Here is a 27500-nt window from a genome sequence, read left to right on the forward strand (position 1 = left end):
AACTCCCAGAACCCCATCAAGCAGATAAACATGTTTAAATAGATATCTTTTGTGGGGTTGTTGGTTGTGTGTATTCACCTAGTTGTGCTTGCGGAGGTTGAGCTCTGCTCTTTCGGCCCGCCTCTCAACTGTTTCTACTACTTTTTTTTTCCTCCACACCACACCCCAGGAAAAGCTGGCCTGTGACAGCTGACTAACTCCCAGATACCTATTTACTGCTAGGTAACAGGGGCATGGGGTGAAAGAAACTCTGCTCATCGTTTCTCACTGGCGCCCGGGATCGAACCCGGGACTGCAGGATCACGTGTCCAGCGAGCTGTCCGCTCGGCCACCGGCTGTGTGTGTGTGTGTGTGTGTGTGTGTGTGTGTGTGTGTGTGTGTGTATTCAACCCACTTGCTTATAGTCAACCGCACTTGCTTATAGTCAACATCTTGCTTATGAATAAGTGCATATGTGATATACTAATTTATTGTGAATATTTGAGTTTACCTTAAAATGCTGAATAGAAAACCATGACCTAACCTAACCTTCTTAGTATGTTAAGATATTACAATTAGTACTGAACCTATACCTATATTGATATTACAGTTTTATAAAAATAATAAAACAAAACTAAAATATTTAAATAAATTGTAAAGTAACTCAGGATATTGTCAAATTTTGTATAAAATCTCGATTGTTTAATAAAACTGAGAGGAAAAGTTAGTGCCTTGAATAAAATATGGCTTGGAATGTCACATATGTACTTATTTAAAAGCGAAATAGTGACTATATGCAATAAGTCATATATGTACTCGCTTAATTGTGCTTGCGGGGGTTGAGCTCTGGCTCTTTGGTCCCGCCTCTCAACCGTCAATCAACAGGTGTACAGGTTCCTGAGCCTATTGGGCTCTATCATATCTACACTTGAAACTGTGTATGGAGTCAGCCTCCACCACATCACTTCCTAATGCATTCCATTTGTCAACAATTCTGACACTAAAAATTTCTTTCTAATATCTCTGTGGCTCATTTGGGCACTCAGTTTCCACCTGTGTCCCCTTGTGCGTGTGCCCCTTGTGTTAAGTAGCCTGTCTTTATCTACCCTATCAATCCCCTTGAGAATTTTGAATGTGGTGATCATGTCCCCCCTAACTCCTGTCTTCCAGCGAAGTGAGGTTTAATTTCCGTAGCCTCTCCTCGTAGCTCATACCTCTCAGCTCGGGTACTAGTCTGGTGGCAAATCTTTGAACCTTTTCCAGTTTAGTCTTATCTTTGACTAGATATGGACTCCATGCTGGGGCTGCATACTCCAGGATTGGCCCGACATATGTGGGATACAAAGTTCTGAATGATTCCTTACACAAGTTCCTGAATGCCGTTCGTATGTTGGCCAGCCTGGCATATGCCGCTGATGTTATCCTCTTAAAATGGGCTGCAGGGGACAGGTCTGGCGTGATGTCAACCCCCAAGTCTTTTTCTCTCTCTGACTCTTGAAGAATTTCATCTCCCAGATGATACCTTGTATCTGGCCTCCTGCTCCCTACACCTATCTTCATTACATTACATTTGCTTGGGTTAAACTCTTAACAACCATTTGTTCGACCATTCCTTCAGCTTGTCTAGGTCTTTTTGAAGCCTCAAGCAGTCCTCCTCTGTCTTAATCCTTCTCATAATTTTGGCATCGTCAGCAAACATTGAGAGAAATGAATCTATACCCTCCGGGAGATCATTTACATATATCGGAAACAAGATAGGACCGAGTACAGAGCCCTGTGGGACTCCACTGGTGACTTCACGCCAATCTCAGGTCTCACCCCTCACTAGGTACTCCCTAGTGAGGGAGTAAGCTACTCCACTGGAGCAGCTTACCAGCTACACCTGCCTGTCTCTCCAGCTTTTGTACCAGCCTCTTATGCAGTGCTGTGTCAAAGGCTTTCCGACAAGCCAAGAAAATGCAGTCCACCCATTTTTCTCTTTCTTGCTTAATCTTTGTCACTTGACTGTAGAATTCTATTTAGCCAGTCAGGCAAGATTTACCCTCCGTGAACCCATGTTGGCGATTTGTCACGAAGTCCCTTCTCTCCAAATGTGTTACTAGGTTTTTTTTTCACGATCTTCTCCATCACCTTGCATGGTATACAAGTCAAGGACACTGGCCTGTAGTTCAGTGCCTCTTGTCTGTCATTCTTTTTGTATATTGGGATCACATTCGACGTCATCAATATTTCTGGTAGGTCTCTCGTCTCCAGTGACTTACTATACACTATGGAGGGTGGCAAGCAAAGTGCCTTTGCACACTCTTTCAGTACCCATGGCGAGATCCCGTCTGGACCAGCAGCCTTTCTCACATCCAGATCCAACAGATGCCTCTTGACCTCATCTCATAATTTCTAACCCTTTCAAGGCTGCCTGATTTACTTCCCCCTCTCCTAGCACAGTGACCTCACCTTGTTGTATCGTGAAGACCTCCTGGAACCTCTTGTTGAGTTCTTCACACACCTCTTTGTCATTCTCTGTATACCTGTCCTCGCCTGTTCTAAGTTTCATTCCCTATTCTTTCATTTTTGTTTTCCTCCTAATGTGACAGTGGAGTAGGTTTGGTTCGGTCTTGGCTTTGTTTGCTATATCATTTTTATAATTTTTCTCTGCTTCTCTACTCTCAGTAACATACTCATTTCTGGTTCTCTGGTATGTCTGTGTGTGTGTGCGTGCGTGTGAGTGTGTGGTGAATGTGTGTGCGCGCGCGTGCGTGCGTGCATATAGTATCATCTGCGATAAGATACAAGATATAAAAGGCAGTTTGTCTTGACAACATTTACTCACAAACATTGATGACGTGTTGGGCTACCATGAGCCTACGTGTGGGGCTACCATGAGCCCATGAGTGGGGCTACCATGAGCCTACGTGTGGGGCTACCATGAGCCCACGTGTGGGGCTACCATGAGCCCACGTGTGGGGCTACCATGAGCCCACGTGTGGGGCTACCATGAGCCCACGTGTGGGGCTACCATGAGCCTACGAGTGGGGCTACCATGAGCCTACGAGTGGGGCTACCATGAGCCTACGAGTGGGGCTACCATGAGCCTACGTGTGGGGCTACCATGAGCCTACGTGTGGGGCTACCATGAGCCCACGTGTGGGGCTACCATGAGCCCACGTGTGGGGCTACCATGAACCCACGTGTGGGGCTACCATGAGCCTACGTGTGGGGCTACCATGAGCCTACGTGTGGGGCTACCATGAGCCTACGTGTGGGGCTACCATGAGCCTACGTGTGGGGCTACCATGAGCCTACGTGTGGGGGCCACCATGAGCCTACGTGTGGGGCCACCATGAGCCTACGTGTGGGGCCACCATGAGCCTACGTGTGTGGCTACCATGAGCCTACGTGTGGGGCCACCATGAGCCTACGTGTGTGGCTACCATGAGCCTACATGTGGGGCCACCATGAGCCTACGTGTGGGGCCACCATGAGCCTACGTGTGGGGCCACCATGAGCCTACGTGTGTGGCTACCATGAGCCTACGTGTGGGGCTACCATGAGCCTACGTGTGGGGCCACCATGAGCCTACGTGTGGGGCCACCATGAGCCTACGTGTGTGGCCACCATGAGCCTACATGTGGGGCTACCATGAGCCTACGTGTTGGGCTACCATGAGCCTACGTGTGGGACTACCGTGAGCCTACGTGTGGGGCTACCATGAGCCTACGTGTGGGGCTACCATGAGCCTACGTGTGGGGCTACCATGAGCCTACATGTGGGGCCACCATGAGCCTACGTGTGGGGCCACCATGAGCCTACGTGTGGGGCCACCATGAGCCTACGTGTGGGGCCACCATGAGTCTACGTGTGGGGCCACCATGAGCCTACGTGTGGGGCCACCATGAGCCTACGTGTGGGGCTACCATGAGCCTACGTGTGGGGCTACCATGAGCCTACGTGTGGGGCTACCATGAGCCTACGTGTGGGGCTACCATGAGCCTACGTGTGGGGCTACCATGAGCCTACGTGTGGGACTACCATGAACCTACGTGTATGGCTACCATGGCTCCAGCTGTCAGCGTTAGTGTACAACAGTATTATACCCAAGACAACAGCTATCTCTTCAACAGTGCCATAATTGACAGTATTAATATTGACACCCAAGTATAGTGCTTGACAGTCAGGGGGGGGGCGGTGGCACCAGACAACTGGCACTCAGCTGACACGGGGCCAAGTGCTGGTGCCAGGTGTGCCCGTGCCCCAGTAGACGGTGTGACAGTGCCAGGATGCCACGGTGCCTCGAGTGCTCTGGTGCCTCTCGTGGTATCCTTCTGCTCCTTTACCTTATCACTCAAGTGTTACCTTCAAATTTATTGTTGTCATTGTGGCTTTCTGTTTACTATTGTGACGCTACGGTTGTGGTGGAGACGAACGACGGTGGTGCTTGTGGAGAGGGGGGAGGGGGAGGGGGGGTTGGAGGTGTTGGAGAGGGGGGGGGAGACCTCCATGTTTACCGTTGAGGAAGACAGAAGACAGCGGGTGACCACATGTGAGACTGACACACTCACATGAATAGATATCCACACACCACCTGTGGAGGTGATGGGGAGGAACCATGTGTGGTGGGAACCCCAGCCCCAGTGTGGTGGGAACCCCAGCCCCAGTGTGGTGGGAACCCCAGCCCCAGTGTGGTGGGAACCCCAGCCCCAGTGTGATGGGAACCCCAGCCCCAGTGTGGTAGGAACCCCAGCCCCAGTGTGGTGGGAACCCCAGCCCCAGTGTGGTAGGAACCCCAGCCCCAGTGTGGTGGGAACCCCAGCCCCAGTGTGGTGGGAACCCCAGCCCCAGTGTGGTGGGAACCCCAGCCCCCAGTGTAGTAGGAACCCCAGCCCCAGTGTGGTGGGAACCCCAGCCCCAGTGTGGTAGGAACCCCAGCCCCAGTGTGGTGGGAACCCCAGCCCCAGTGTGGTGGGAACCCCAGCCCTCAGTGTGGTAGGAACCCCAGCCCCAGTGTGGTGGGAACCCCAGCCCCAGTGTGGTGGGAACCCCAGCCCCCAGTGTGGTGGGAACCCCAGCCCCAGTGTGGTGGGAACCCCAGCCCCCAGTGTAGTAGGAACCCCAGCCCCAGTGTGGTGGGAACCCCAGCCCCCAGTGTGGTAGGAACCCCAGCCCCAGTGTGGTGGGAACGCTAGCCCCAAGCAAATGGATGCTTTGGGCTCACACATGAACCACTAATTCTCATATTAGTGGTTCACTAACACTAATTCATCTTGGTGTGTAAAGTCTGATGCTTCAGTGACTATGTGATGAACCTTGCAATCTTGCAGCACTGAGGTGCATCTCACGCACCAGCTGCGGTTGTGAAACTTTACACGAAGCACTCGCTCACTCCCATCTTGAGGATACGCACTCTCCGTGTGTGTATACTGAAGTATACGAGAGATAGAGAGAGAGAGAGAGAGAGAGAGAGAGAGAGAGAGAGAGAGAGAGAGAGAGAGAGAGAGAGAGAGAGAGAGAGGGCGGGAGAGGGGGGGGGGGAGAGCAGGCGGGTGGGAACCCATATCGTAGACTAAACTAGAAGAGAAAATAAAGGGTCAGAGTAAACAAGAATATATACAAAGGAGAGAGAGAGCAGTAATAATGTGTAGATAAAACACAATGAAGGAGGGAAGAGGAGGAGATCAAAAGAGAAGGAACAGGTGGTAGACCACAACACACACATTGTATCAGTTTGTTATAAGTTGTGGGCGATTGTTAGTGATTGTGTTTACATGCTCTCTTATTGTGACGCATCTACTCAACTGGTCTACCAGCACGACTAGTACTGCGACTCATCTACTCAACTGGTCTACCAGCACGACTAGTATTGTGACTCACCTGACGCATCTACTCAACTGGTCTACCTGCACGACTAGTATTGTGACTCATCTACTCAACTGGTCTACCAGCACGACTAGTATTGTGACTCACCTGACGCATCTACTCAACTGGTCTACCAGTACGACTAGTATTGTGACTCACCTGACGCATCTACTCAACTGGTCTACCAGCACGACTAGTATTGTGACTCACCTGACGCATCTACTCAACTGGTCTACCAGCACGACTAGTATTGTGACTCACCTGACGCATCTACTCAACTGGTCTACCAGCACGACTAGTATTGTGACTCACCTGACGCATCTACTCAACTGGTCTACCAGCACGACTAGTATTGTGACTCACCTGACGCATCTACTCAACTGGTCTACCAGCACGACTAGTATTGTGACTCACCTGACGCATCTACTCAACTGGTCTACCAGCACGACTAGTATTGTGACTCACCTGACGCATCTACTCAACTGGTCCACCAGCACGACTAGTATTGTGACTCACCTGACGCATCTACTCAACTGGTCTACCAGCACGACTAGTATTGTGACTCACCTGATGCATCTACTCAACTGGTCTACCAGCACGACTAGTATTGTGACTCACCTGACGCATCTACTCAACTGGTCTACCAGCACGACTAGTATTGTGACTCACCTGACGCATCTACTCAACTGGTCTACCAGCACGACTAGTATTGTGACTCATCTACTCAACTGGTCTACCAGCACGACTAGTATTGTGACTCACCTGACGCATCTACTCAACTGGTCTACCTGCATGACTAGTATTGTGACTCATCTACTCAACTGGTCTACCAGCACGACTAGTATTGTGACTCATATACTCAACTGGTCGCCTCAACGTTATAGAGACGACCAGTAGGTATATGAATGGTTCTTTGTCTTGCTGGGTCGTGACTCGGCTCCCGGCCCCGCCTCCCAACACGATGTACTTACCGGGAGACTTTCTGGGCTGCTGGTATCGAACTGAGGCTGAGTCTTGCTTGTGTTATGGGTCGTATCTAGCAAACTGTTGGTGCTGGCAGCTCGTTGCCAGGTACTTGAAGAACCAATCTTGCTTGACGTGTTGGTAGTGGTTGTGCACCTTTGGGGAAGGGAGGGGAGGAATGGCCTTGTTTAATATAACCTTCGTCTTAAAGTGCATGATGTGTTATGTTTACAGCATTGTGTAAGTGTAAAGTGTCCTCCTGGTAGGCTTAACGACACTTACAATTGTGTTTACAGGCCTATAGTGATGGTTGATGAGCAAGTAACCATATAAATGACTCCTGAATATGTAAATGATAAGTGTAAAGTTCCGGTGAAGTGTAAATATTGGCCGGTAAAGAAAACGGAAGTGTAAACAAACAGGAGCTACTGTTGGTGATGTAGAGGGTGATGGTGGTGTTGGCGGGGTGGTGGCGGCAGGATTGCCACGCCGGCAACATGGACCTCTATGACAACCTTCCACCTCAACGCTATGGCGAGTTGACCTCTTATGGTGGATATCATCGTCCTTCTGCCTCACCAAACCACTATGGGAACGTCTGCTCTTCCCACCCACCGCCGCCACGGCGGTATGGCAACACTTCCCCGCCCAAACAGCGCCGTGGCAACTCGTGCTCGCCTCCGCTATTGCAGTTAAAACGGTATGGCAACTCTCCGCCGCTGCTGTATCATGATAATTCTCGGATTCTACAACATAATGGCAACTCTCCACCCCTGCAGTATAATGGCAACACCTCTCCTCGATGGCTACAGAGAGGGGCTTCTGTTCCTCCATCTCACTATTATGGCAACCCCATCACAGCAGCGCCGGGACTATGTAATGGCAACGTTTTAATTGTTCAACAGTATAATGGCAACTATGACACAGTTGCTCACTGGAATACTAGAGATAAACACCAGAGTGGCAAATGCACTTCGGTGAGGCATGGCAACTGTGTAACTTGGACATCGGTGCGGCATCATGGCAAAGTTGCCACCATTGGCCAGTCTGGCGGGGAAGATGGTGAGCTCCAGCTCCCCCCACCCGGCTGTGGCAACTGTTGCCATAGCAACCATGGCAACCTACACCTCAAGCGCTTTCACTTAAGGTGAGTCTTGTCTCCACCGCCCACATACACCGCCCATGGTCACCACCCACATATACCGCCCACGGTCACCACCCACATATACCGCCCACGGTCACCACCCACATATACTGCCCACGGTCACCACCCACATATACCGCCCATGGTCACCACCCACATATACCGCCCACGGTCACCACCCACATATACTGCCCACGGTCACCACCCACATATACCGCCCATGGTCACCACCCACATATACCGCCCACGGTCACCACCCACATATACTGCCCACGGTCACCACCCACATATACCGCCCACGGTCACCACCCACATATACCGCCCATGGTCACCACCCACATATACCGCCCATGGTCACCACCCACATATACCGCCCATGGTCACCACCCACATATACCGCCCACGGTCACCACCCACATATACCGCCCACGGTCACCACCCACATATACTGCCCACGGTCACCACCCACATATACCGCCCACGGTCACCACCCACATATACCGCCCATGGTCACCACCCACATATACCGCCCACGGTCACCACCCACATATACCGCCCATGGTCACCACCCACATATACCGCCCACAATCACCACCCACATATACCGCCCACGGTCACCACCCACATATACCGCCCACGGTCACCACCCACATATACTGCCCACGGTCACCACCCACATATACCGCCCACGGTCACCACCCACATATACCGCCCACGGTCACCACCCACATATACCGCCCACGGTCACCACCCACATATACTGCCCACGGTCACCACCCACATATACTGCCCACGGTCACCACCCACATATACTGCCCACGGTCACCACCCACATATACCGCCCACGGTCACCACCCACATATACTGCCCATGGTCACCACCCACATATACCGCCCACGGTCACCGCCCACATATACCGCCCATGGTCACCACCCACATATACCGCCCACGGTCACCACCCACATATACCGCCCACGGTCACCACCCACATATACCGCCCACGGTCACCACCCACATATACCGCCCACGGTCACCACCCACATATACTGCCCATGGTCATCACCCACATATACCGCCCACGGTCACCACCCACATATACTGCCCACGGTCACCACCCACATATACTGCCCACGGTCACCACCCACATATACCGCCCACGGTCACCACCCACATATACTGCCCACGGTCACCACCCACATATACCGCCCATGGTCACCACCCACATATACCGCCCACGGTCACCACCCACATATACTGCCCACGGTCACCACCCACATATACTGCCCACGGTCACCACCCACATATACCGCCCACGGTCACCACCCACATATACCGCCCACGGTCACCGCCCACATATACCGCCCACGGTCACCACCCACATATACTGCCCACAATCACCACCCACTATTGGGACCGACTAAAATACCTTGTGACGGGAAACATTGGTGGTGGTGCAGTCTCTGTAATGCCAGTCACAAAATATTAAAAAAAAAAGTTACACTGCAAAGGTGTCTTCACAGTGAGATAAACTGTAGGATAAAGCAGAGGGAAAAACATTTAAAAATACTTTAACTTCAGTTTTTCTTTTAAAGTAAACAAATTACAAAAATATCCAGACTTGGCTTTAATACAAAGTGTTCAAAGCAAACAAGATCAATAATCAAATTTACGTTACGTTAAGGTGCAAAATAAAATATGGTGCAGGAATACTGAGAGTCAAACTGAATAGCTGTGTTACCACACCGGGGTATGTCAACAGGTCTACTCAGCAGGAGCACTCAGGAGTAATCTGTGTTACCACACCGGGGTATGTCAACAGGTCTACTCAGCAGGAGCACTCAGGAGTAATCTGTGTTACCACACCGGGGTATGTCAACAGGTCTACTCAGCAGGAGCACTCAGGAGTAATCTGTGTTACCACACCGGGGTGTGTCAACAGGTCTACTCAGCAGGAGCTCTCAGGAGTAATCTGTGTTACCACACCGGGGTGTGTCAACAGGTCTACTCAGCAGGAGCTCTCAGGAGTAATCTGTGTTACCACACCGGGGTGTGTCAACAGGTCTACTCAGCAGGAGCACTCAGGAGTAATCTGTGTTACCACACCGGGGTATGTCAACAGGTCTACTCAGCAGGAGCACTCAGGAGTAATCTGTGTTACCACACCGGGGTATGTCAACAGGTCTACTCAGCAGGAGCACTCAGGAGTAATCTGTGTTACCACACCGGGGTATGTCAACAGGTCTACTCAGCAGGAGCACTCAGGAGTAATCTGTGTTACCACACCGGGGTGTGTCAACAGGTCTACTCAGCAGCAGCACTCAGGAGTAATCTGTGTTACCACACCGGGGTATGTCAACAGGTCTACTCAGCAGGAGCTCTCAGGAGTAATCTGTGTTACCACACCGGGGTATGTCAACAGGTCTACTCAGCAGGAGCTCTCAGGAGTAATCTGTGTTACCACACCGGGGTATGTCAACAGGTCTACTCAGCAGCAGCACTCAGGAGTAATCTGTGTTACCACACCGGGGTATGTCAACAGGTCTACTCAGCAGGAGCTCTCAGGAGTAATCTGTGTTACCACACCGGGGTATGTCAACAGGTCTACTCAGCAGGAGCTCTCAGGAGTAATCTGTGTTACCACACCGGGGTATGTCAACAGGTCTACTCAGCAGCAGCACTCAGGAGTAATCTGTGTTACCACACCGGGGTATGTCAACAGGTCTACTCAGCAGGAGCTCTCAGGAGTAATCTGTGTTACCACACCGGGGTATGTCAACAGGTCTACTCAGCAGGAGCTCTCAGGAGTAATCTGTGTTACCACACCGGGGTATGTCAACAGGTCTACTCAGCAGGAGCACTCAGGAGTAATCTGTGTTACCACACCGGGGTATGTCAACAGGTCTACTCAGCAGGAGCTCTCAGGAGTAATCTGTGTTACCACACCGGGGTATGTCAACAGGTCTACTCAGCAGGAGCACTCAGGAGTAATCTGTGTTACCACACCGGGGTATGTCAACAGGTCTACTCAGCAGGAGCACTCAGGAGTAATCTGTGTTACCACACCGGGGTATGTCAACAGGTCTACTCAGCAGGAGCTCTCAGGAGTAATCTGTGTTACCACACCGGGGTATGTCAACAGGTCTACTCAGCAGGAGCACTCAGGAGTAATCTGTGTTACCACACCGGGGTATGTCAACAGGTCTACTCAGCAGGAGCCCTCAGGAGTAATCTGTGTTACCACACCGGGGTATGTCAACAGGTCTACTCAGCAGGAGCTCTCAGGAGTAATCTGTGTTACCACACCGGGGTATGTCAACAGGTCTACTCAGCAGGAGCACTCAGGAGTAATCTGTGTTACCACACCGGGGTATGTCAACAGGTCTACTCAGCAGGAGCACTCAGGAGTAATCTGTGTTACCACACCGGGGTATGTCAACAGGTCTACTCAGCAGGAGCACTCAGGAGTAATCTGTGTTACCACACCGGGGTATGTCAACAGGTCTACTCAGCAGGAGCTCTCAGGAGTAATCTGTGTTACCACACCGGGGTATGTCAACAGGTCTACTCAGCAGGAGCTCTCAGGAGTAATCTGTGTTACCACACCGGGGTATGTCAACAGGTCTACTCAGCAGGAGCTCTCAGGAGTAATCTGTGTTACCACACCGGGGTATGTCAACAGGTCTACTCAGCAGGAGCACTCAGGAGTAATCTGTGTTACCACACCGGGGTATGTCAACAGGTCTACTCAGCAGGAGCACTCAGGAGTAATCTGAATCTTGGAGAGCTGGGGAGCCCTATTTATACAGAATATTGGCTGGGTAGATGGCGCTGATGGCTTCATTAACTGTTAACCGGCGTGTGGAGGAAGAGATTGGACACGGGGGAGATACCAGATGCACTTAGAGTAGCAGACATAGCCCCTCTACACAAGGGAGGGAGCAAAGCATTGGCAAAGAATTATAGACCAGTTGCACTAAAATCTCACATCACAAAAGTATTTGAGAGAGTGATTAGGAGTCAGGTCACCAATTTCATGGAGACCAATGACCTTCACAACCCAGGCCAACATGGATTTCGAGCGGGAAGATCGTGCCTCTCACAGCTACTTGAGCACTACGACTAAGTCACTGAGGCATTAGAAGAAAAACAGAATGCTGATGTAATATACACGGACTTCGCAAAGGCTTTAATAAATGTGACCATGGCGTGATAGCACACAAAATGAAGTCAATGGGAATAACCGGTAAAGTAGGACGCTGGATACTCAGTTTTCTCTCAAACAGGACTCAGTGAGTAACGGTCAACCATATCAAATCTAGTCCAAGTGCAGTTAAAAGCTCTGTACCTCAGGGTACAGTCCTTGCACCGCTGCTTTTCCTTATTCTCATAACAGATATAGACAAAAATACAAGTCACAGCTTCGTGTCATCCTTTGCAGATGACACAAAAATCAGTATGAAAATTATCTCGGCTGAAGACATTGAAAAACTTCAAGCTGATATTAATAAAGTTTTTGACTGGGCATCAGAAAATAACATGATGTTTAACAGTGATAAATTCCAGGTACTCAGGTACGGTAAAAATGAAGACTTTAAACACAATACAGAGTACAAAACACAATCAAATGTACCCATAGTAGGAAAACAGCATGTAAAGGATTTGGGAATAATAATGTCTGACGACCTAACGTTTAGGGAGCATAACCAAGCAAATATTGCGACAGCCAGAAAAATGATAGGATGGATTACGAGAACTTTCAAATCCAGGGATCCCATCACAATGGTTGTACTCTTCAAGTCACTTGTGTTGTCCCGTCTTGAGTACTGCTCAGTACTCACTTCCCCCTTCAGAGCAGGAGAGATTGCTGAAATAGAGGGAATACAGAGAACATATACGGCACGCATAGACGCGATAAAGCTCCTAAATTATTGGGATCGTCTCAAAGCTCTCCAAATGTACTCACTAGAAAGGAGACGAGAGAGATACCAAATAATATCCTCATGGAAAATACTGGAGGGTCAGGTCCCAAATCTACACAGTAAAATAACATACTGGAGTGAACGATATGAAAGAAAATGCAGGATAGAACCAGTGAAGAGCAGAGGTGCCATAGGCACAATCAGAGAACACTGTATAAACATCAGAGGTCCGCGGTTGTTCAACGTCCTCCCAGCAAGCATAAGAAATATTGCCGGAACAACCGTGGACATCTTCAAGAAAAAATTAGTTTTCTTCAAGGAGTGCCTGACCTACCGGGCTGTGGTGGGTATGTTGGTCTGCGGGCCGCTCCAAGCAACAGCCTGGTGGACCAAGTTCTCACAAGTCAAGCCTGGCCTCGGGCCGGGCTTGGGGAGTAGAACTCCCAGACATCTGGGAGTTCCCCATCTGGGAGTTCTGGGAGAACCCCATCAAGCAGGTTTATGTGGGCCTGCGGGCCACTCCAAGCAACAGCCTAGTGGACCAAGTTCTCAAAAGTAAAGAACTTGTGAAAATAAGTTCTTACTTGTTCCCACAAGTGGGGAGCAGAACTCCCAGAACCCCATCAAGCAGGTATCAAGCAAGCGGGAGAGATACATAATAATAATTTACACATGGAAAATATTAGAGGGGCTGGTCCCAAACCTGCTCACAGAAATAACACCGCATGAGACCAGAAGGCATGGCAGGATGTGCAGAATACCCTCGTTGAAGAGCAGAGGTGCAACAGGTACTCTGAGCGAGAACTATCAACATCAGAGGCCCGAGACTGTTCAACACGCTTTCACTACACATAAATGGCCGACCACTCACAGTGTTCAAGAGGGAACTTGATAAACACCTCCAAAGGATACCTGATCAACTAGGCTGTGATTCATACGTCAGGCTGCGAGCAACACAGCCTGGGAGAGGGGAGGGTTGTGAGGGAGGAGAGGCAGGGGTTGTGAGGGAGGAGAGGCAGGGGTTGTGAGGGAGGAGGGGTAGTGAGGGAGGAGGGGTAGTGAGGGAGGAGGGGTAGTGAGGGAGGAGGGGGAGGGTAGTGAGGGAGGAGGGGGAGGGTAGTGAGGGAGGAGGGGGTAGTGAGGGAGGAGGGGGTAGTGAGGGGGAGGGGGTAGTGAGGGAGGAGGGGTTGTGAGGGAGGAGGGGTAGTGACGGAGGAGGGGGGGAGGGGTAGTGAGGGAGGAGGGGTAGTGAGGGAGGAGGGGGTAGTGAGGGAGGAGGGGGTAGTGAGGGAGGAGGGGTAGTGAGGGAGGAGGGGGTAGTGAGGGGGAGGGGGTAGTGAGGGAGGAGGGGTTGTGAGGAAGGAGGGGGTAGTGAGGGAGGAGGGGTAGTGAGGGAGGAGGGGACAACTGAGGAAGAGATTGCATGCCTCTATATGCAAATTAATTCCAGCGAATCTGCCCTCGTAGCTACAGTGCAACGTCCCCCGTCTCTAACCCCCCCCCCCTTGTAGTCTGGCTCCCCCCCTCACTGTCTGGCTCTGTCCCTCCCCTCACTGTCTGGCTCTGTCCCTCCCCCCTCACTGTCTAGCTCTGTCCCTCCCCCCTCACTGTCTGGCTCTGTCCCTCCCCCCTCACTGTCTGGCTCTGTCCCTCCCCCCCTCACTGTCTGGCTCTGTCCCTCCCCCCTCACTGTCTGGCTCTGTCCCTCCCCCCTCACTGTCTGGCTCTGTCCCTCCCCCCCTCACTGTCTGGCTCTGTCCCTCCCCCCTCACTGTCTGGCTCTGTCCCTCCCCCCCTCACTGTCTGGCTCTGTCCCTCCCCCCCTCACTGTCTGGCTCTGTCCCTCCCCCCCTCACTGTCTGGCTCTGTCCCTCCTCCCCTCACTGTCTGGCTCTGTCCCTCCCCCCCTCACTGTCTGGCTCTGTCCCTCCCCCCTCACTGTCTGGCTCTGTCCCTCCCCCCTCACTGTCTGGCTCTGTCCCTCCCCCCTCACTGTCTGGCTCTGTCCCTCCCCCTCACTGTCTGGCTCTGTCCCTCCCCCCCTCACTGTCTGGCTCTGTCCCTCCCCCCCCCCTCACTGTCTGGCTCTGTCCCTCTCCCCCTCACTGTCTGGCTCTGTCCCTCCCCTCCCCTCACTGTCTGGCTCTGTCCCTCCCCCCCTCACTGTCTGGCTCTGTCCCTCGCCCCCCTCACTGTCTGGCTTTGTCCCTCCCCCCCCCCCACTGTCTGGCTCTGTCCCTCCCCCCCCCCCCACTGTCTGGCTCTGTCCCTCCCCCCCTCACTGTCTGGCTCTGTCCCTCCCCCCCTCACTGTCTGGCTCTGTCCCTCCCCCCCTCTCACTGTCTGGCTCTGTCCCTCCCCCCCTCTCACTGTCTGGCTCTGTCCCTCCCCCCCTCTCACTGTCTGGCTCTGTCCCTCCCCCCCTCACTGTCTGGCTCTGTCCCTCCCCCCTCACTGTCTCCCCCCCCCTCCCAGCTGTCTAGCTTGTGAGGGCAGTTGTAGAGTACTCCACACCGTCGTGGAGGACAGGTGTAGAGTACCACACACCGTCGTGGAGGACAGGTGTAGAGTACCACACACCGTCGTGGAGGACAGTTGTAGAGTACCACACACCGTCGTGGAGGACAGTTGTAGAGTACCACACACCGTCGTGGAGGACAGTTGTAGAGTACCACACACCGTCGTGGAGGACAGGTGTAGAGTACCACACACCGTCGTGGAGGACAGGTGTAGAGTACCACACACCGGCGTGGAGGACAGGTGTAGAGTACCACACACCGTCGTGGAGGACAGTTGTAGAGTACCACACACCGTCGTGGAGGACAGTTGTAGAGTACCCCACACCGTCGTGGAGGACAGGTGTAGAGTACCACACACCGGCGTGGAGGCCCTTATCTAAAAACCACATAAATAAACTCTAAAAGGCGCAGAACTTTGCAAGGAGACTCGTCCCAGAGCTGCGAGGGATGAGGCACGAAGAGAGACTGAAGGAACTGAACCTGTCGTCGCTATCAAGTAGGACGGAGATGGAGAGCGGGGGGGGGGGGGGGATTGACAAGGTGGAGAGAGGAAATGTTTACAATGAGTACTATCAGAACAAAGGGGGGGGGGATGGAAGCTTGAGATTCAGATGTGTCATAGAGATGTTTGAAAGTTTACCTTTAGCGTAAATGGAATGACCTAAAGGAGCAGGTTGTAAAGGCCAACTCCATTTATAAGCAGGTATGATCAGGGAATGGGCCATAAGTCATTGCATTAGACAACCAGCGGCTAGAGAAGCAGGGTCCAAGAGCTAGAAGGCGACCCTGCTGGCACAAATAGGTGAGTACACACACAGGCCGGGTTTGGGGAGTAGAAGAACTCCCAGAACCCCATTAAGCAAGTACACACGTACACACACACACACACACACACACACACACACACACACACACACACACACACACACACACACACACACACACAGACACACACACACACACACACACACAGACACACACACACACACACACACACACACACACACACACACACAGACACACACACACAGACACACACACACAGACACACACACACAGACACACACACACACACACACACACACACACACACACACACACACACACACACAGACACACACACACACACACACACACAGACACACACACACACACACACACACAGACACACACACACACACACCCACACACACACACACACACACACACACACACACACACACAGACACACACACACACACACACAGACACACACACACACACACACAGACACACACACACACACACACACACACACACACACACACACACACACACACACACACACACACACACACAGACACACACACACACACACACACACACACACACACACACACACACACACAGACACACACACACACACACACAGACACACACACACACACACACACACACACACACACACACACACACACACACACACACAGACACACACACACACAGACACACACACACACACACACACACACACACACACACACAGACACACACACACACACACACACACCATTGTGTGTGTGGTGTGGAAAAAAAATAGTAAACAGTTGATTGACAGTTGAGAGACGGGCCGAAAGAGCAGAGCTCAACCCCCGCAAACACAACTAGGTGAATACCAGTGCGCTGGTGGCTGAGTGGACAGTACAATGAATACATAGCAATGTGGTCCGGGGTTCGATTCCCGGCGCCGGCGGAAACAGATGGGCAGAATTTCCTTCACCCTGATGTACCTGTTTACCCAGCAGTAAATAGGTACCTGGGAGTTAGACAGCTGTTATGGGCTGCTTCCTGAGTGTGTATGTGAGTGTGTGTGTGGGGGGCGGGGAAGTTAGTAACACTTGATTGATTGACAGTTTAGAAGCAGGACCAAAGAGCCAGAGCTTGTAGGTCCCCTCCCCCCTACCGCAAGTACAACAAGGTGAGCACACACACACAGTGGAGGTGGAGGAACGTCCCAGATACATATATACTTACATATTTATGTGCTCATAATGATTACATTTCATCAAATGTATCTAACACCTGTTTATTTTACAGGTAAGTTGTGTTGACGGTGTCCACTGTAGGTGAGTACATGATACAGTGGGTGGTGTTGGCGGTGTCCACTGTAGGTGAGTACATGATACAGTGGGTGGTGTTGGCGGTGTCCACTGTAGGTGAGTACATGATACAGTGGGTGGTGTTGGCGGTGTCCACTGTAGGTGAGTACATGATACAGTGGGTGGTGTTGGCGGTGTCCACTGTAGGTGAGTACATGATACAGTGGGTGGTGTTGGCGGTGTCCACTGTAGGTGAGTACATGATACAGTGGGTGGTGTTGGCGGTGTCCACTGTAGGTGAGTACATGATACAGTGGGTGGTGTTGGCGGTGTCCACTGTAGGTGAGTACATGATACAGTGGGTGGTGTTGGCGGTGTCCACTGTAGGTGAGTACATGATACAGTGGGTGGTGTTGGCGGTGTGTGGGTGGGGAGGGATAAATGCCCAAGACTGGACTTCAATTCGTCATCAAGGTGACGAATACTATACATACTACACCATCAACTACACACAAACTACTACACTCCCCAGTACCACGTCCAAAACTGGACAAACCATTGCCAGAACACACATCCGTGTCCTCCTCTCCTCTGACCCAGGGTGGAGAGGAGAAATACCAAAAACATTCCAGAAGTGACACACAATATGGAAAATCATTCATATTTGCAAACATACAAGGCCTAAAGTCAAAATCAAGAAATAAAGTTTTCATAAATATCCTCCTATTAGAGTCAAATTCAATATTTGGGACATTCACGGAAACTCAAACGAAAGATTACATGGATAGTGAAATCTGGATTCCAAATTATAATTTATATAGATGTGATAGAGAAACTAGGTCAAATGGAGGAGTAGGTCGCCTGGCAGCACCTGACAGGTCGCCTGACAGCACCTGACAGGTCGCCTGGCAGCACCTGACAGGTCGCCTGACAGCACCTGACAGGTCGCCTGAGGCGCTGGGTGACAGCACTTCGGATTCGTAGTCCTGAGGTTCCGGGTTCGATCCCCAATGGAGGCGAAGACAAATGGACAAAATGTTTCTTTCACCCTGATGCCCCTGTTACCTAGTAGTACCTGGGAGTTAGACAGCTGCTACGGGCTGTTCCTGGGGGTGTGTAATAAAAAGGAGGCCTGGTCGAGGACCGGGCCGTGGGGACGCTAAGCCCCGAAATCATCTCAAGATAACCTCAAGAAGGTCTGTATATTAAAGAGGACCTGGTATGCACAGAGCACTAATGAGGTGGTAGAGGTACTTGGAATTAAGGTAGAAAAAATAAACCAAATTATTATTGTAATATATAATCCGCCAGATACAATGGTTGAGGAATTAGCAGATGCACAAAATAGAGGACATGCTTGACAACCTAGCAAACCCAGCTCCAGATATTATCTTCCTTGGACACTTCAATCTACCAAGTCTGATGGAGAATGTCAAACACAAATATCATAGCAGAGAACCACCCAGTAAATAATTAACCACAGATCAGAGAACTTTTGAGATTCCGTGACAAATTCTCTCTCAATCAACATATTGCAGAACCAACTAGGAACGAAAACACGCTAGACCTGATATTCTCGAATAATGATGAGCTGATCAGAGACATTACAATCCCAGATACTACATACTCAGACCATAAACTCATTGAAGTGCAAACTAACATAAGTAACGGTAGTAGGTTCACGAGACCCAACAAGCGAGAAAGGGTGAGTGAGGAACCTCAGTGAGGACCTAAATTCCTCAGTGAGGACTCAGTGAGGATTCACTGAGCAGATCCACAAAATAGAGAATATCCTTGATAACCTAGCAAACCCAGTACCAGATATTATCTTCCTTGGAGACTTCAATCTACCCCAGTTTACAATGGAGAATAGTAAACAATAACTTTATAGCAGGAAATCAACCTGGAAATAACCAATCACAGGTCAGAGAACTACTGAGATTCTGTGACAAATTCTCGCTCAGTCAGCAGATTACAGAACCGACTAGGAACGAGAACACGCTGGACCTCATATTAACGAACAATGATGAGCTAATCAGGGACATTACTGTCTCAGACACTACGTGCTCGGACCACAAGATCATTGAAGTGCAAACTAACATTAATAACGGTAGTCGGCCCAAGAGAAACAACAAGCGAGAAGGGTTATTCAATAAATTAAATATTAATAATAAGAGGATAGACTGGGAGAAAATAAACAGGGAACTTTTTACAAACATTCAATGGTTCAATGGATTCTTCGCGGCAGGGGATCGTATTCCAGGGACCATAGGATTAAGGACTTGCCCGAAACGCTACGCGTACTAGTGGCTGTACAAGAATGTAACAACTCTTGTATATATCTCAAAAAAAAAAAAAAAAAATGGGAAAATGTTCTAAGAAATAAAAATCCTTCACAAGGAATAGAAAAACTGACTTCTGAAGCATCTGAAGTATGTCTGGAACATGTTCCTTTGAGGAAAGCCAGAAAGAGGTCCAATGTAGAAAGAGAACGCAGACGACATTACAAAAGGAGGAAGAAATTAGCGGAAATGCTTAAGCAGACACGACTCTCCATACACAGAAGAAATAATTTAAACAGGGAGATTGAAGGAATCGAACAGAGACTGAAGCATTCCTATCAGACTGAAGAAAGGCAACTAGAACAGAAAGCAATAGAAGAAATAAAGAAAAACAAAATATTTCTTCAAATATGCGAAATCAAAAGCAAAAACCACTGCCAGTATTGGACCTATTCGTATTAGTGAAGGTTCATACACTGAGGATGACAAAGAAATTAGTGAAATCCTAAAAATGTAGTATGAGGACATGTTTAGCACTCCGATACACAGCATGAAAGTGGAAGATCCGGACAACTTCTTTATGCATGATATCCAAACCCCTGTAAATATAACTGATATCAACACAAGTGTGGCAGATTTTGAAAGAGAAATTGACAATATGCCCATGCACTCAACTCCGGGTCCAGACTCATGGAATTCAATATTAATAAAGAAATGCAAAGTCCCAGTAGCACAAGCACTCAGTATAGTGTGAAGGAAGAGCTTGGACACAGGGGAGATACCAGATGCGTTTAAAGCAGCAGACATAGCCCCTCTACACAAGGAAGGGAGCAAAGCACTGACAAAGAATTATAGACCAGTTGCACTAACGTCCCACATAATAAAAGTATTTGAGAGAGTGATCAGGACTACTTTCCATTTCCTCAGACTACTTATGAGTCTGAGGAAATGGAATTGGAACAGAAAGCTATACAAGAGATAAAGAAAAATCCAAAATATTTTTTCACATACGCAAACTACAAACTCTCCACCAGTATTTTACCTTTAATTACAACTGAAGGTTCGTACACAGAGGACGACAAAAAAATTAGTGAAATTCACAGAAGCCAGTATGAGGCTATGTTTAGCACACCAATAAACAACATGAAAGTTGATGATCCAGACAGCTTCTTTATGAATGACATTCAAGCTGCAGATAATACAGCAGATATTAACAGGAACTCAGAAGACTTTGAAAGAGAAATTAACAACATGCACTCAGCCCCTGGTCCTGACTCGTGGAATTCAATATTCATTAAGAAGTGTACCAGTAGGGTGAACGCTTAGCATTATATGGAGAGAAAGAGCCTGGATACAGGGGGAGATACCAGCAACATTTAAATCAGTAGATATAGCTCCTCTGCACAAGGGGGGGGGGGGGGGGGGAGTAAAGTTTTGGCAAAAAATTATTGACCAGTTGCACTAACATCATACATAAATGTTTTTGAAAGAATGATTAGGAATCAATTTTCTAGTTTGTTTTATGAAAAATAATAACCTCCACAACCCAGGCCAGCATGGATTAAGGAGCGGGAAGATCCTGTCTGTCAGTTACTCAGCCACTATGACAAAATTACAGAAGCTTTAGAAGAAAAACAGAATGCAGATGTGGTATACACGGACTTCGCAAAGGTTTTTGACAAATGTGATCATGGAGTGATAGCACACAAAATGAGGTCAATGGGAATATCTGGTAAAGTAGGATACTGGATACTCAATTTCCTGTCGAACATAACGCAAAGAGTAACAGTCAATCAAATCAAGTCCAAGCGCAGTTAAAAGCTCTGTACCTCAAGGTACAGTCCTTGCACCACTGCTGTTCTTTATTCTCATATCAGATATAGACTCAAATATAAGTCACAGCTTCGTGTCATCCTTTGCAGATGACATAAAACTCAGCATGAAAACTACCTCTGCTGAAGACATTCAAAAACTACAAGTAGATATTAATAACATTTTCGACTGGTCTGCAGACAATAACATGATGTTTAACAGTGATAAATTTCAGGTACTCAGATACGGCAAAAATGAGGATCTTAAACATCATACAGGGTACAAAACGCAATCAGATCTGCCCATAGTAGGAAAGCAACATATAAAGGATTTGGGAATAATGATGTCTGACGACCTAATGTTTAGGGAGCATAACCAAGTAAATATTGCGTCAGCCAGAAAAATGATAGGATGGATTACGAGAACTTTCAAATCCAGAGATCCCACCACAATGGTTGTACTCTTCAAGTCACTTGTGTTGTCCCGTCTTGAGTACTGCTCAGTACTCACTTCCCCCTTCAGAGCAGGAGAGATTGCTGAAATAGAGGGAATACAGAGAACATATATGGCACGCATAGACGTGATAAAGCATCTAAATTATTGGGATCGTCTCAAAAGCTCTCCAAATGTACTCTCTAGAAAGGAGACGAGAGGAATATCAAATAATATACACATGGAAAGTACTGGAGAGCCCAGTATGGGACCAGTAGGCCCAATACAGGTCCCAAATCTAAACAGTAAAATAACAACGTACTGGAGTGAACGATATGGAAGATAACGAACCTAAGCTATCCAAACCTTCCCGTCTTTCTCTCTCTCTACCTCCCTTCCCCTTTTGGAGGAGTGAGGCAGGAAGGGAGGGAAGGAGGCATAAAGTTGCACGGACAAAGAGGGGGGGCGGGGGTTAGACATAAACACACACCAGGTGTGGGCGGCTGCTTCCTCATACCCCCCCCTCCCCCTCCATTCCCATCCCCCCTCCCCTCCATTCCTATCCCCTCCCCCCTCCCCTCCATTCCCATCCCCCCTCCCCTCCATTCCTATCCCCTCTCCCCTCCCCCCTCCCCCCTCCCCTCCCCCTCCCCTCCCCTCCATTCCCATCCCCTCCTCCCCTCCACCTGCCCTTCCCTCCCCTCCCTATTCCTCTCATAACCCGAATTTACCTGAAGACCACTAACATTTTTAGCTAGAATAAGTTCAGCAGATTTGGCATTTAGGACGTGAGCGGGTAGGCGGTTCCATGGGTTAATAACTCTGTGGGTGAAGAAGTATCTCCTGTTTTCAGTCCTACATTGTGGCTTGTTGAGCTTGACACTGTTGTTCCTTGTTTGTGTTACATTGTGGCTTGTTGAGCTTGACACTGTTGTTCCTTGTTTGTGTTACATTGTGGCTTGTTGAGCTTGTCACTGTTGTTCCTTGTTTGTGTTACATTGTGGCTTGTTGAGCTTGACACTGTTGTTCCTTGTTTGTGTTACATTGTGGCTTGTTGAGCTTGTCACTGTTGTTCCTTGTTTGTGTTACATTGTGGCTTGTTGAGCTTGTCACTGTTGTTCCTTGTTTGTGTTACATTGTGGCTTGTTGAGCTTGTCACTGTTGTTCCTTGTTTGTGTTACATTGTGGCTTGTTGAGCTTGTCACTGTTGTTCCTTGTTTGTGTTACATTGTGGCTTGTTGAGCTTGTCACTGTTGTTCCTTGTTTGTGTTACATTGTGGCTTGTTGAGCTTGACACTGTTGTTCCTTGTTTGTGTTACATTGTGGCTTGTTGAGCTTGTCACTGTTGTTCCTTGTTTGTGTTACATTGTGGCTTGTTGAGCTTGTCACTGTTGTTCCTTGTTTGTGTTACATTGTGGCTTGTTGAGCTTGTCACTGTTGTTCCTTGTTTGTGTTACATTGTGGCTTGTTGAGCTTGTCACTGTTGTTCCTTGTTTGTGTTACATTGTGGCTTGTTGAGCTTGTCACTGTTGTTCCTTGTTTGTGTTACATTGTGGCTTGTTGAGCTTGTCACTGTTGTTCCTTGTTTGTGTTACATTGTGGCTTGTTGAGCTTGTCACTGTTGTTCCTTGTTAGTGTTACATTGTGGCTTGTTGAGCTTGTCACTGTTGTTCCTTGTTTGTGTTACATTGTGGCTTGTTGAGCTTGTCACTGTTGTTCCTTGTGTGTGTTACATTGTGGCTTGTTGAGCTTGTCACTGTTGTTCCTTGTTAGTGTTACATTGTGGCTTGTTGAGCTTGTCACTGTTGTTCCTTGTTTGTGTTACATTGTGGCTTGTTGAGCTTGTCACTGTTGTTCCTTGTTAGTGTTACATTGTGGCTTGTTGAGCTTGTCACTGTTGTTCCTTGTTTGTGTTACATTGTGGCTTGTTGAGCTTGTCACTGTTGTTCCTTGTTTGTGTTACATTGTGGCTTGTTGAGCTTGTCACTGTTGTTCCTTGTTTGTGTTACATTGTGGCTTGTTGAGCTTGTCACTGTTGTTCCTTGTTTGTGTTACATTGTGGCTTGTTGAGCTTGTCACTGTTGTTCCTTGTTTGTATTACATCTGACCTTCTGGAGAAATCCGGATCTACATCCTCCAAATTGTTAAGTATTTTAAAGGTTTCGATGAGATCCACCCTGTCATGCCTGGTTTGTTGTGTTATGCTCCCTAACGTTTAGGGAGCATAACCAAGTAAATATTGCGTCAGCCAGAAAAATGATCGGATGGATTACGAGAACTTTCAAATCCAGGGATCCCATCACAATGGTTGTACTCTTCAAGTCACTTGTGTTGTCCCGTCTTGAGTACTGCTCAGTACTCACTTCCCCCTTCAGAGCAGGAGAGATTGCTGAAATAAAGGGAATACAGAGAACATAGACGCGATAAATCACCTAAATTATTGGGATCGTCTCAAAGCTCTCCAAATGTACTTACTAGAAAGGAGACGAGAGAGATACCAAATAATATACACGTGGAAAATATTGGAGGGCCAGGTCCCAAATCTACACAGTAAAATAACAACATACTGGAGTGAACGATATGGAAGAAAATGCAGAATAGAACCAGTGAAGAGCAGAGGTGCCATAGGCACAATCAGAGAACACTGTATAAACATCAGAGGTCCGCGGCTGTTCAACGTCCTCCCAGCGAGCATAAGAAATATTGCCAGAACAACCGTGGTCATCTTTTAAGAGAAAACTAGACAGTTTTCTAAAAAAAAAAAAAATGTGCCGGACCAACCGGGCTGTGGGGGGTATGTGGGCCTGCGGGCCGCTCCAAGCAACAGCCTGGTGGACCAAACTCACAAGTCAAGCTTGGCCGCAGGCCGGGCTTGGGGAGTAGAAGAACTCCTAGAACCCCATGAATCAGATCAAGCAGACCCCTCACAGCGCTCAAGAGAGAACTCTATCAACATCAGAGGCCCGAGACTGTTCAACACGCTTCCACTACACATAAGGGACATAACTGGCCGACCCCTCACAGTGTTCAAGAGAGAACTATCAACATCAGAGGCCCGAGACTGTTCAACACGCTTCCACTACACATAAGGGGCATAACTGGCCGACCCCTCACAGTGTTCAAGAGAGAACTATCAACATCAGATGCCCGAGACTGTTCAACACGCTTCCACTACACATAAGGGAGATAACTGGCCGACCCCTCACAGTGTTCAAGAGAGAACTATCAACATCAGAGGCCCGAGACTGTTCAACACGCTTCCAATACACATAAGGGACATAACTGGCCGACCCCTCACAGTGTTCAAGAGAGAACTATCAACATCAGAGGCCCGAGACTGTTCAACACGCTTCCACTACACATAAGGGACATAACTGACCGACCCCTCACAGTGTTCAAGAGAGAACTATCAACATCAGAGGCCCGAGACTGTTCAACACGCTTCCACTACACATAAGGGACATAACTGACCGACCCCTCACAGTGTTCAAGAGAGAACTATCAACATCAGAGGCCCGAGACTGTTCAACACGCTTCCACTACACATAAGGGACATAACTGACCGACCCCTCACAGTGTTCAAGAGAGAACTATCAACATCAGAGGCCCGAGACTGTTCAACACGCTTCCACTACACATAAGGGACATAACTGGCCGACCCCTCACAGTGTTCAAGAGAGAACTATCAACATCAGAGGCCCGAGACTGTTCAACACGCTTCCACTACACATAAGGGACATAACTGACCGACCCCTCACAGTGTTCAAGAGAGAACTCTATCAACATCAGAGGCCCGAGACTGTTCAACACGCTTCCACTACACATAAGGGGCATAACTGGCCGACCCCTCACAGTGTTCAAGAGAGAACTATCAACATCAGAGGCCCGAGACTGTTCAACACGCTTCCACTACACATAAGGGGCATAACTGGCCGACCCCTCACAGTGTTCAAGAGAGAACTCGACAAGCGCCACCAAAGGATACCTGATCAACCTTTTATTCATCAATCTGCTGTAATGTTATTCATTTGGTTTTTCAATGTTATGATAGTCGGGTTGTCCGCCTTGCTTTTTTTATTTTATTGTTTTTTAATAGAGGGGGGGGGGAGTTCTGATCAGTATTTCATCTGGGAGTTATGTAGTGTGGGGCGGTGAGTTCATGTAGTGTGGGGCGGTGAGTTCATGTAGTGTGGGGCGGTGAGTTCATGTAGTGTGGGGCGGTGAGTTCATGTAGTGTGGGGCGGTGAGTTCATGTAGTGTGGGGCGGTGAGTTCATGTAGTGTGGGGCGGTGAGTTCATCTAGTAGGTCCAGGCTCTTGGGCCACCAGCTGTGGGAGCGGGGCGTAACTCACTCAGTGACACGTAACTCACTGCTCATACCCGTCCTCATCACCACCACCCTTCTCCTCCTCCTCACAACTTAAAGTGTAAACTATATGAATGTCGTTAACTTAATCGTTTTATACATTAGTTTGGGTTATGATTTGCTACCATTTTCTCTCGTTGTTATTAGTGGAAGAAAACGGAGATTAATGCTTCTGTTGACAGATAACTCTTATATTTACCAAAAGCTTACACATACCTGCTTGATACCATTCCTGCTACATACATGCTAGACTCACTTGGTAGTAATTTAGTTCTTGTAATTGGATGATTGAGGTCACAGTCATGGCCGTGACTGTAGTGTTGAAGTGTTTCTGTAATTATGTGTACCGGACAGCGCATGGTGTTGAGTTTCTTCAGATATCATAGAGATAGTCTCCGTTTGACTTGTTGGCCGCGCTCTCTTATATATAAATAATGTCTGTGTCTCCAGAGTGCACTGTCCAAGGAGCACCTGATCAACCAGGCTGTGATTCACACGTCAGGCTGCGATCAGCTGCGTTCAAGAGCCTCATTGTGCAATGGAAAATAACATGATGTTTAACGGTGATAAGTTCCAGGTACTTAATTAGGTATGGTGGAAACAAGGAAGTTAAACAAAACACAGGGTACAGGACACAGGGTACAGGACACAGGGGTATAGGACACAGGGTACAGGACACAGGGGTATAGGACACAGGGTACAAGACACAGGGGTACAAGACACAGGGTACAGGACACAGGGTGCAGGACACAGGGTACAAGACACAGGGGTACAAGACACAGGGGTACAAGACACAGGGTACAAGACACAGGGTACAGGACAAAGGGTACAAGACACAGGGTACTGGACACAGGGTACAGGACAAAGGGTACAAGACACAGGGTACAGGACACAGGGTACTGAACACAGGGTACAGGACACAGGGTACAGGACACAGAGTACTGGACACAGGGTACAGGACACAGGGGTACAGGACACAGAGTACTGGACACAGGGTACTGAACACAGGGTACAGGACACAGGGTACAGGACACAGGGTACAGGACACAGGGTACAGGACACAGGGGTACAGGACACAGGGTACAGGACACAGGGTACAGGACACCACCATAGAAAGAAAGCAACAGATAAAAGGTAATCTGGGAATTATGATGTC

The 27500-nt window shown here is 49.0% G+C and overlaps 1 protein-coding gene and 1 long non-coding RNA gene across 5 annotated transcripts in view; both read left to right on the forward strand.

The window, feature by feature from the left end:
* The window catches only part of Fak (protein tyrosine kinase 2 Fak), a 258873-nt gene that overhangs the window by 49427 nt on the left and 181946 nt on the right, over positions 1 to 27500 (forward strand). The window contains exon 1 of one of the 4 annotated variants that reach the window (XM_069338781.1): positions 7109 to 7939. The exons of the other annotated variants lie outside the window; for them this stretch is intronic. Coding sequence (XP_069194882.1) covers positions 7242 to 7939 — 698 coding nt within the window. The 5' untranslated portion in view covers positions 7109 to 7241. Of the gene's footprint in view, positions 1 to 7108; positions 7940 to 27500 lie in introns of those variants that run through there. 4 annotated transcript variants of the gene reach the window in all.
* LOC138372947 (uncharacterized) overlaps positions 1 to 27500 on the forward strand; it is a 312699-nt gene that overhangs the window by 31386 nt on the left and 253813 nt on the right. The window lies entirely within an intron of this gene.

Source organism: Procambarus clarkii, chromosome 5 (assembly GCF_040958095.1).
Source record: "Procambarus clarkii isolate CNS0578487 chromosome 5, FALCON_Pclarkii_2.0, whole genome shotgun sequence".
Taxonomy (NCBI): Eukaryota; Metazoa; Arthropoda; class Malacostraca; order Decapoda; family Cambaridae; genus Procambarus; species Procambarus clarkii.